Source organism: Nelumbo nucifera, chromosome 6, assembly GCF_055504915.1.
Source record: "Nelumbo nucifera cultivar China Antique chromosome 6, China Antique-T2T, whole genome shotgun sequence".
Classification (NCBI taxonomy): Eukaryota; Viridiplantae; Streptophyta; class Magnoliopsida; order Proteales; family Nelumbonaceae; genus Nelumbo; species Nelumbo nucifera.
In genome coordinates this window covers 64,157,048-64,169,160 of record NC_142654.1, presented here as the reverse complement: position 1 = coordinate 64,169,160, position 12,113 = coordinate 64,157,048, and the positions used below count along the sequence as shown (strand labels likewise).

At 34.2% G+C, this 12,113-nt stretch overlaps 1 protein-coding gene across 1 annotated transcript; it reads left to right on the top strand.

Moving 5' to 3' along the window:
• The first annotated feature begins 8,843 nt into the window (after nucleotides 1-8,843).
• LOC104587100 (uncharacterized) lies at nucleotides 8,844-10,096 on the top strand. The gene has a single exon (XM_010244554.3). It carries the CDS (start codon nucleotides 8,953-8,955, stop codon nucleotides 9,853-9,855), a length of 903 nt encoding a protein of 300 aa, XP_010242856.1. The 5' UTR covers nucleotides 8,844-8,952; the 3' UTR covers nucleotides 9,856-10,096.
• Nucleotides 10,097-12,113: the final 2,017 nt, after the last annotated feature.

The following is a 12,113-nucleotide window of genomic DNA, read 5'->3' as shown; positions in this document are numbered from 1 at the left end:
ATGAAGGTTTTTAGGCAACAGCCCCCACCCTTAAAACACGTGGCATTGTAAAGTTTCAATAGATAGAATCTTAGAAGAGGTTAAACTCTCATTCTTAAAAAATGTCTATTAACTCACAAAAAAGTGATAACTCCACTCTCTTAAAAATTTACACACGTAACATCCTAATCTCTAAAAAGTGGCCACTTCAAATGTTATGGAAATAACTGAATTTTATTCAAACACAATCATGTCAAAAGTAACGATTAAACAGATAAGATAACTTAAAAATATTCAAAATATTAAATGGATAAAAATGAAAATAAATAAATTCATAAAAATGACTAAACAATTAATACAAATGGCGTGAGTTTTATTCTTCTAAATGAAATAGTTTATTAATTGCACACTAGATTTAACTATTTTTGAAAGTGTAACCTAATTTAGATTTTAAAAATAAATTTAACAAATAAATAGTAAATATGAATTAAAGTGGGTTACTGCTTACAAATAAGACCTCATTTAATCTCTTAAATCATATTAAAAACAACATAAATTAACAGTGATTTTCAAACAAAGTAGGTCAGAATAGATTGTCAATTACAAAGATGTAAGACCCATGTTAATTTTTCTAATTTAAATTTTTATAGTTAAATAATAAATTTCAAATTAAATGATACTGTATGGGGTCATTCTCTAGATAAAACATGAGAAGTCTCTTAAATCAAATAAAAAGCCTAACCTAAATGTCTAATATATATAAATAATTTAAAAAATTGAAATAATTAAGATTAGTGGTCCCATACTTAGTATGGGGTCATTCCTAGTGTAATAAAAAGCAATGGCATGCCAAGCTAGAATTTTAGATAGAAGATCCTTGTCTGGGGTAGAGTTGATTAGAGTTAGAAGATGGTTAGTAGATTCCCCATCCTGTTGACAAAGCACACAACGGATGTCATGAACGTTTGAAAAAAGTTTTTTTTAATAGAGATGAAATCAAACATGATTCTCTACATTAATAACTAAAAATGAGGTGGGAATAGGGAGGTTCCAATTTTTTTTGAGGGAAAATTCTCAATTAGTACCCTGAACTTGGGGCCCAGTGCCACGTTGGTCCTCGAATTTTAAAACATGACAATTCAGTATCCAAATTTTCAAAAGTGCCAATTTAGTACCACCCATTAAGTGGCATTTGAAAGTGACCCCAACTTTCTTCAATAGAAGAGAAAATGATTTGGGATTATTCATTTTTTATCAATGTTTTGATGGTTGATAAAGAAAATTAGATGACATTTGAAGGATATTTGTGTCTTTTCAAATGCCACTTAAAGGCTGATTAAGGACCGATACTGGATTGACACGTTTTAAAAGTTGGGTACTAAATTGTCATGTTTTAAAGTTCAGAGACCAAAGTGGCACTAGGCCCCTAGTACAGTGTACTAATAAGGAATTTTCCTTTTTTTAACATCTTTTCTGTTAATACATGACAAATAAGCTTATTTCACAGAAAACTTATCCGAGCTATGACCCAACCAGATCCAGTCAGATGGGACTATTTCACGGAGAATGTGAGTTTGCCATATGCAAGAAATGGTATCTGAGTCAAAGAACTCTTCTAATCTCTCTTGATTCCATTGACCATTTAGTATAAAATTAGAAATGGCATCTGAGTCAAAGAACTCTTCTGATCTCTTTTGATTCCATTGACCATTTAGTATAAAATCTGGTATGAGAATTTGTCTAAGGCTTGAGTGAATTGTGTGTGAATCCAAAGGGTACTACCTATTGGGAACTTAGATTGAGGAGATATCAGAATTCCAACCTCCTATGAGAGATTCATGAGCTCAAGGCGGATAGATTTCCAGGATGGGGGGGCATTCCTTATAATCTTATAGGGAAAGAAGTGCTCATTCCCTACATACTTGGCATTTCATAATTGGGCCCAAAGCTTGCTTGTATTGCTAATTTAAAAATCACCATGCTAACTTTTGAAGGAGAACTAGAATCATATTTTTACCAATTCTGAAACCTAACCCACCCCACTCTTTAGTTTTTTTTTCCCTATATTTGTCCAGTTCCACCACCTAAAGGGATGGGGTTGGAGTCATATCTAGACCACCAAATTAAAAGACCCCGGCTATTTGGATTTTGGATCTCCTGTTCACGAGAACTCTGTTCACGTTTACTATACCCACAGTACACTATTCTAGTGAATTGGAAACATCTCTCCCTGTATAATACTATGTAGAATGATGAAATGTTCTCCATGTGTAACTGCAATGTTGTGTGAGTAGATGTGAACAGAAGATCCGAACTCGGCTATTTGATTTATCTTGTCACAATACAGAAGATCCACAACATTCTTACATTGGACACTGGACAGGGACAACTTGAATAACGAGTTTTGAAATCTTGGTTTTCTCTCTAGGTTTGCATATATGCAAGTTAAGCCTTCCATATTATGCGGGGTACTTAATTTTAACACTTATAAACAAGTAAACCACCACATTTATCAATTAAAAAAAGGCGTCATATTGATTAAGGAGGGAAAATCCATAACAGTCATGGGCCATGCCAATTGATTATGACTTTTTTTTGGTAGGAAATTGGTTATAAATAAATTAACGTGGGCTTTTGCTTTTTAATCCCTTAGAATTTTAAAGTTTTTTTTTTAAGTTATGAAATAAATAAATTGAAACATAGATTTATTTAAACCCGCCCATAATCAATTTAATTTCCTAATAATTAACAGAAAACTGAATATAATCATTCACTTATAGAACATGGATGGACATATTAGAACAACAGCTTTGATGCAGGAGTCTCTTCTACTACATAGTGATGAACAAGGAACGCGTGCAACTGACCATTTTGATGCGGATAGAGATTAGTCGGGCCCCACACGATGCACAGTTTTGTTAAAAGAAATTGTGGCAGGAGACTTTTGACAATATCAATTGGGGCAAGCGGTGTCTTAATTTTTATTATTTAATTTAATTTTTACTATTTTTATTACTCGTGATGTAAAAGTTTTGTTAAGTGACATTTAAATAGGAATCTTAGGTCATTTCTAATTGGGCCAAGCTAAACCCTATCAATCTTAGAATTTTTCTTGGGAAGGTTATGTATTGTCTAATAAATTAAAAAGCCCAAAAACCTGAAGGGCATTAGCGAGAGGGAAGTTGATCTTTTATTAAAGTTAAATTAAAAAATACTTTTATTGATTTTAATTAAATTATGTTTTTATTAATTGATTTCAATTTTAACTAATATAATAATTTTACTAAGTATGTTAATATCTTTTATTGTTTTTAATCGTGTAAAGTAAGTTGTTGGTTTTTAATTTACCCTTATTTATATTTTTAAGTTACTTTTCATTTTTAATATTTTCTCATAAAATATTACTTTTATTATATTAAAAAAACAAAAAGCTTCCATTATTTTTAGTTAAAATCTTCTTATTATATCGATTAATTAAAAATTAAGTTCCAAATTTTTTTTTGTTATTTTCTGATTTTTAGAAAGTTTCGCTTATTTTGTTGGTTTTTCTTGTTAGTTAACAAAATTGTTAATAATTTTTTTGTTAACTTGCCTTAGTTTTTCACTATTTTGTTTTTCATATTTTTAATTTATAAAATTATTTTTAGTAAAAATCTCTCATTTATTCTTTATTTTCAAAAATTGCATAATCCATCCAACCAATCAAACCAGATCAGTGTAGCTCAGTATGAATTGGTTATTGAAGCTAGCAGGTAGGACGGCTGTTAGGTATTCAAATAACCACACCCATGAACTTCGTATGCTTGATATGTGGCAATTTTTGGCCCCTTGTTTCATTTGTTATTCTACTTCCTTTTTCTTCTAGAAAATTAGGCCTCCTTCATTTTCTGGGAAGTGGAGGCAAGTATTGGTGGGTCCTATGGAAAAGAAATATAACCTGTGTTTGTATTTTATTATTATTGGGTCTCATAGAAAAGAATGATTCCTGAGTGGCTCGTATACTTGGGCAAGTAATATCCTCTTGAGACTTAAGTAAATCACTAATCCACCTGAGTTGAAAATTGCTAATATGTTCAACAATGTTATTTTTCTTTTTTCTTTTTTTTTTGAATAAAACAGTCATTGTACAACTTTACATTGGGAATAAAAGAGTATTGGTAAGTGCATTTGTTCACGTAAACTGTTCTCAAAAAACACTTGCCAAGATAAATGCATTTACCTTGGTAAATGAATTATTGAGATGTGAATGAAGCCTTGTAAGCAAACTAAGTTTGGGAAACAACATAATCCATTTGATCTACTACTTAATGCTTCTAAAACTTCACCACAATGAGCTATAAGAAATTATTTTTTGGTAAAGAGAATAAGACAATGGGACAATTCATGTTAATAGAAAGTAGTTTTAGAAAATTACTAGTTAAGTTTTTACATAATTTATAGAAGAAAATTAGTGAATTTTTAACAATTTTTTTGAAAATATAAGATTTTTTTTTGAAATTTAATTAATAGTGAAATTAGTCTTTTAACAAAACATGTTAGTTAATAATGTTTCTAATATTAATTTTCAAGACATATTTTCTAAAACTTTATATTGCAGATTTGGCAAACCAAACCGAATCAATAATAGGGATGGCAATTTTCCCCATTAAACCAAATTCTCTCCCCACCTCATATGGGGTGGATTTTCCCTAGTAATGGCAACGGGGCAGGTTTGGGGTGGATTTTCCCCACCCCATCCCTGTCACTGTCTAGCCCCATCCCTAGTAGTGGGGTGGGTTCGGGGCGAGGTGCCCCTCTCCATTGGGGATAGGGAATCCTTGAGTTTTCCTTGCCCCAAGGCAATCAGTTAAAAATACATCAAATTTTGGATGAGTATCCGGAATTCCATGGTTATTTAAAAATTAGTTTTAAACTTAGTTATATTTTAATAATTCACCATTGGGTTAAGGGAATTATATGCAAACCTTGTCCCCATCCCATTCCCAATTTGAGGTAAAGATATTTTCCCCATTCACATTTAAGATTAGGAAAAAAAACCATCCCATTTGGGGTGAGGTAGGTGGGGTGGGGCAAGGCCCTAGTTTATGGTGAAAGTTGTCATCGCTATTTTTTCTCAATCTCTAAAGGAGGATGAGTTAGTAGGGATGGGAAAAACCTTATTGCCCCAAAACAAGAAGGGGGTTGGCATATAACTCTTCAAACCCATTCCAAACCTGGTGATTAATTATTAAAATACCCCTAGGTTTACTATTAATTTTTAAAATGTCCCTAATCTTTCTTTAAATTTCCAAAACCTTAGAATCCCATAATCTCCTTTCTAAAATATCCCCAAATCCCCATAGTTTCATTTTTAAAATACCTCAAAATTCCCATGATCCTATTACTAGAATACCCCTAAATTTGATGTATTTTTAGGTGGTGCCTCGGGCCAGGGAAAAATTGAGGGTTCCTTGTCGATGCCCTACCTCGGGAGGGGACAAAAAGGGGGTGTCATGCCCTAAACCCACCCCATTACCATTGCTAATCAATTAAAATTTGTTCAAATCAGTAACTAAATGTTTATATTTTTTGACCCATCTTCTTGCTATAGTGTTTGATAGATTTTAGCATCAACGCAAATAATTATAATAATATTTTTAATTAATTAATAAATTTTATTATTTGCTTTTGTTATTGTCTTGTTGTATTATCTATTCTTTTCTCTTATTAGTATTTTAGATATTTTTTAGTTATCTTATTTCAATATTTAAGTTTTCACTTAGATTATTTTCTTAAAGTTTTAACTTAAACAGTAGTATTTTAATACATTGATGAAAAATTAAATACATGTATATGTATTTAATTAGTAATTTAATTAAATGGTTTGTCGGGCATGTGAGATTAGATAAGGAGATGTTTTGGGAGGAAGTTTTAAGTGGAGGATAGTTTAGGAGAAATTTTAGGAGAGAAGATGAGTTAAGTGAGAGAGAGAGAGAGAGATATTTGGAAGATTTTTAAGATTTGATTTAAATTGTTGTGAGGAAATATGACATAGCCTAATAAGATAGACTAAACACTTGGAGGCTTGGCTTAATGGGTAGTTGGGAAAGAGAAAAGAAAGAGAGAGTTGAGGAAGCAAAAAAGAAGATTTGCAAAAAAAAATAATAATAAATTATTGTTCTATGGAGCTACACAACCTGGGGGTAGGGATGGCAATTTTCTCATCTCTGCCAAGTACCCAACCTCCCTGATCAAGTGGGGATGGAATGGAGATTGCCTTAATAGGGATAGGGTGGGGGTGAAATTAATAGGAATACCTAATTGGGGACGGGGAGTGAAGTCCACAGCCCGCCCCAACCCCAATTATATATATTAAATATATGTGTATATATTATATTATTTATATTATATATATCAAAATATATTTAAAATATTATTTACATTTTAAAATTTCCTTTATTTTAGATAAATATATTTCTAAAGACAAACTTTTATTTAAAAATTTAGGGATTCAAGTCCCTGATGGGTAAGCCCTCTCTATCATGGATTGAAGATGTAGGCTAACATTTTTCACAGGGATTAATTTAAAACTCGAGGTCGGGATGGGAAATATGATCCATGCCTTGAACCCATCCATTGCCATTCCTACCTTGGGGATCATCCTCTAAAACTATAAGATCCCCCAAACCCATAAATATAGTTCCATTAATTATGGTAATTATAAATGTAGTATCTACTACTTATGAAAATTATTTAAATTTTCCAATTATTTATTCGAAAATTTGGAAGTTTTATAATTTAAGTTTCACTAAATAACAAAATCACTAATTATTTCTCAAAAATTATAGTAAATATCAAAGTTACTGAAATATAAAAAATAAATTTATATTTATTGAAATTAATTTTCCACTAAAAAAATACTGAACTTTTTTAATTATTGTTTGATAATATCATTAAACATTAATAAATTGACCAAAATTACCAAAAATATCAATAACTACTTATTGCTAAAAATTACTAATAATTTTGAATTATTAATTTTTTATTTATTAATATTTTAATTAATTATTCATTTCAATAATTAATTTTCAAAAAAATCTGAAATTAAATCACCAAAATCAGTAATTTTTAGCAAGTAATTATTAGTAATTAAAATTTTCAATTTACCAAAGTTACGAAAAAATATAGTTTAGGTGTTGATATTTACTAAATAATATTCAATAATATCAATAATTATTGAAAATATAAAAAATATTTCACAAATTAATTTACCCACGTTTTTTGTTTTTAGGAGGAATTTTAGATGGGAGAGATTATTTAGGAGAAAGTTTTAGGAGAGGGTTGAGTTAATTGGTAACATGTGAGAGAGAGAGAGAGAGAGAGTTGGAGCAGAACTCTAGTGAAGAAGAGAGGGATGCCACGTGGCAATTTAGATTAGGAGGTGTTTTAGAAAGAATTTTAGGTGGGAGAGATAGTTTGGGAGAAATTTTATGAGGGGTTAGCTAAGTGATCGAGAACATGAGAGAGAGATTTGGAGTGGCACTTTAGCGTAGAAGAGAAGGCTCCACTTGGCTACATGGAAGGGCTAGGAAGGGGTAACCGGGTAAGGGAGAAAAGGAGAGAGGTTTAAGGAGAGAAGAAAGGAGGAGCGGGAGGAGAGGGTTGTTGACGTGGGATTGGGAAAATTCCCGATTAGTACCTTGTACTTTGGGCCTAGTGACATTTTGGTCTCTTAACTTTAAAACGTGACAATTTAATACCCGAACTTTTCAAAATGCATTTGAAAATACACAAATGCATTTCAAGTGTCATCTAATATTCTTTATCAACCACCCAAAGGTTGATAAAAAATGAACAATCCCAAATCCTTGCCTCTTTCATTATAGAATGTTGGGACCACACTTCAGTGGGTATTTTGATAACCCCAACTTTCTTGAATAAAAGAGGCAAGGATTTATGATTGTTCATTTTTTTGTCAACGCTTGAATGATTGATAAAAAAAAAAAAAATAGATGACACTCGAAAAACATTTGTATTTTTTCAAATGCTACTTAACGATTGATTAACAACTAGTAAAAGGGTGAGTATTAAATTGAGATGTTTTGAAAGTTCTAATTACTAAATTATCGCATTTTGGAGACAAAAGTGACTATAGGCCCAAATTGTAGATACTAATTGAGAATTTCCCCTTATATTTTTTAACAGTTGATTTATAATAAATAAGATATTTCACATTATTATAATATAATAAAAATATGTGATTTTCTCTCTCCGCATTCTGCACTCTATTCATCTCTGTATGAACGATTAGATTTGATGTTGGAACTTGGAAGCCACTCCAAAGCCTCCAATATCCCCACACAATCTTGCTAAATCCAAAGGATACCATTACCTATGCCCTATTGATTTTAATTAAACCAATAAACGGTCACTGGCAGCTGTAACTCATAATCTCACTCTGCATCTATGTACGTACACGGTTCCAAATCCACAGCTCTTTAATTTCACTCGTTTATCTCTGTCTTGATGTACTCGCATGATTGATCTCCACCGCGTTAACAGATCAGAAACTGAGAAACAACAGTGAAGGAGGGAGAGAGAGAGAACGAGAGATAACAGATTACAGATCCTGGTGTTGTAGTTGTAGGCTAGTTAGCGTGTGACGACTCAGACGCACGTGGTATCTCCTCTCTCTCCACCAAGAAAGGAAACAAACCACAAGCCCTCGTGAAACTACCCCCGTTACGCCCACATATACGGTTACAGCTGTACTTATTCACCCCATCGAACTTTCTCTCTCCCTCTCTCTACCCCTTCGTGCGCACAATAAACAAATGTTTCATCTTTCATTTTTTTTTTACAAATTATAGTCCAGTCTGTTGTTCTCTCTCTCCCCTCTCCCTTTATAAACTCCCCGATGGACAAGTTTCCTCCTCACCGAATAAATCCAACCCAGAAGAAAAATACACATCCATCGTCACAAAGAAAGAAGATATGGTTAGCAGATTCCGTCGAACTCTTTCCTTCTCAGCTCCCAATCCTATTCGGCCCTCGTCACAGGAGAAATCCTATCACATCAGATCCACCAGTTTTCCCTGCAGATCACACCACCCCCTCATCTCCCAGCTCAAAGACGCCATCAATGAGCTGAGAACCTGGGTATCATCTAATCCCCATCCCCTCTCCCACGGCTTGAATCGCCTCCAGAGCGTCCACGACTCTCTCGACGATCTCCTCCAGCTGCCTCGCACTCAGGACTCGCTCCGCCGGCGACCTGATTGGGTCGACAAGCTCCTCGAAGATTTCCTCCGTTTCGTCGACGCCTACAGTATCTTTCGAACCGCTCTCATGGCTCTCAAAGAGCAACACTTGGCGGTGCAGGTGACTGTTAGAAGGAGAGATGATTCCAATATCGCGTCTTACATCAAGGCTCGTAAGAGGATGGACAAGGAGATGTCCAAACTTATATCTGTCGTCCGATGCATCGGGAGGAGGAGGAGGTCTTCGGTGCCACCACCGGCTGCTTCCTTATCGGACGTCGATGTTGAGTTAGCTGGAGTCTTTAGGGACGTCAACGACGTCACTGTATCTGTTTCCATCTCACTCTTCAATGGGATGATGTCTTCGTCGTCCTCTTCGTCGTTAAAACATTGGATGCTGTGGGGATCGTCGAAGAAAGTGAAGGCTGCAGAGGAGGGAATCCGAGAATTCGGGGAAGTGGGAGTGGAGAGGCTGTGCCAGTTGAAGAAACAAGGAGAGGAACAAGTGCGGCTAACGTTGGGAAGATTGCAGGCTATGGAGGACTGCATTGTAGGGATTGAGAATGCAAGCGAGAGAGTGTTTCGGAGCCTCATCAACACCAGAGTTTCCCTCCTCAACATTCTCACTGATCGGTAGAGAATTCGGAAGTTTCGATCGTGAAGACTGAAGAGAAATGTACAGTCGTGATAATTGAGTAATGTTTTCTTTAATTTTAATCTTAAATGAATACCCCAATTAATTCTTCCTCGTCACTCTTGAAGAGTTGAGTTGTTGAAATGACGATCCATGGTTTAATTTGTCAGTTGCCAAAGTGTAACTAAAACTAAAAGCATGTTATTTTTGAAATTAATAATGCTGGATCATTTGATTAAGAGTTCATGGGATAAGGTGTCGGTTAATACTTTAATACTTGAATAATGACAAATTAATAATGCCCAACCATAATTTCTTTTGTGACGATCAAAGTAAGATGAAGAGAAATTAATAGAAATTGACTCCCGTTGACATACAGCTCTTAGCTTTTTTACATATTTGCACTTTTACAGAACCGGCCGGATAGGGCTGTCAGTGGACCAGATATTGGTCCAATTCCATCCAGTTAAATACGAGTCCATTATGGATGGACCAAGTCCAATTCAATCCGATGAATACTTGGATCATTCTGGACTAATCCAATTCAATGTTTGTACCATGGATTGGATATTGGTTCAATTCAACCCACAACAATATAAATCCAATCCAATAAATATTTTATACCGTCATTGAATCTGAACTGATCCAATTCTATATGTTTTATTGATTCCTCCAATTCGTTGAATATATATATAGGGGTGCGAAATGGAATCTATTCAAGCGAGTAGATTCTTATGTGAGCAATCCATTTCCTGTTAATATATATATATATATAATTGTATAAATATATAATAGTTATTATAAATATTGTTAATAACTAGATAACGAATCGTTTAAATGGTTTTCATCGTTTTTAATTTTTCTAATTTTAAATTTTTTGTCAGAATGGGCCAATCGTTCGGTTCGAACGGTTGGACTGGTTGGCCCAATAACCGTACCCCTGACCGGTTCGGTTTCCTGGTCGGTTTTAAAAACCATGATGTTATGTCATTCAAGCGTGTGACTCATACGACTCAAAAATGAAACCGTTTTGGCCACTGGTTTTTGGGTCGACGGTTCGATTATCCAGTTCGAATGGATGGCCTGTTCAAACAACAAAAATTAAAAAAAAAATAAAAAACGACCAAAAACCATTGAACGGATCAATGGGTTGATAGTTTGACCACTCGGGTCAAAGGGTCGTTGATCAATTCAACGATTTTTTGCCAGGGACCGGGATTGGGGTCAAATGGAATTGGTTGACGGTTCGACCACTCAGGTCATTCGAGTATGTGACTCATACGACCTGAAAACATAACCGTTCTGGCCACTGGTTTTCGGGTTGATGGTTCGACTGTTCGATTCGAACGGGTGACTCGTTTTGACAACAAAAATAAAAAAAAAATAAAAAAAAAACGACAAAAAACTATTGAATAGGTCAATGGTTCAACTGTCCGAGTCAATGGGTCATTGACCAATTCAAGGATTTTAGCTAGGAACTGAGATTAGGATAAAACGGAACCGATTACCTGAATGATTCCTAATTAAAAAAATAAAAAATGGCCAAAAACTATTGAACGAGTCAACAGGTCAATCATTCAACCGCTTGAATCAATAAATCATTAACCAATTTAACGTTTTTTTACCAAGAAGCGGATCAATAAGTTAATGGATCGACGGTTCCATTCCAACCCCTGCGAACTGGCCCCCTCCGCTAGTTAATTTTGATTCAAATAGGTCCAAATCTAATCCATTGACACACCTACGGCGAGCACCAAACAGCTAGCAGCTGCAGAACCGAACTGACTTGATATAAATAAATCAATCAAATGGCAAGTCGATTAAACAGTTATTGATATCGAATTTGTTGTTTATAAGTGGTGATTACTTGGTGGAACAACCAATGAAGATTGAGGAGATTTTGAGGCATTGGAACGTGGAAATGAGGATTAAACAAGGATATCATGAGGAGGGTAGGGAATAAGGATAGCTGGCAGCTGGTTTATTTCTCTCCCACTCTGGGATTGTTTAGTTGCAAGTTGCAACCAATAACTCTTATATACGCTTCTTCATGTATTGAGGAATTTGAAATTCAATCAATCACCAATAACATTACGTGTACAATTAATGACCGACTGATGTTTCAGGTTTTAGTGCCAAATCAAGTTACATCAATATCATCACTACTAGGAACTTGGAAATACAGTAGTTAAGGGGGTGTTCACAGTTGGATTAATCGAACCATGAGCTCATTTTTACAATTGAATTGGTATATAAATATA

Coding starts and splice junctions, on each gene's coding strand:
- LOC104587100 (XM_010244554.3), top strand. CDS start 8,953: ATGGTTAGCAGATTCCGTCGAACTCTTTCCTTCTCAGCTCCCAATCCT.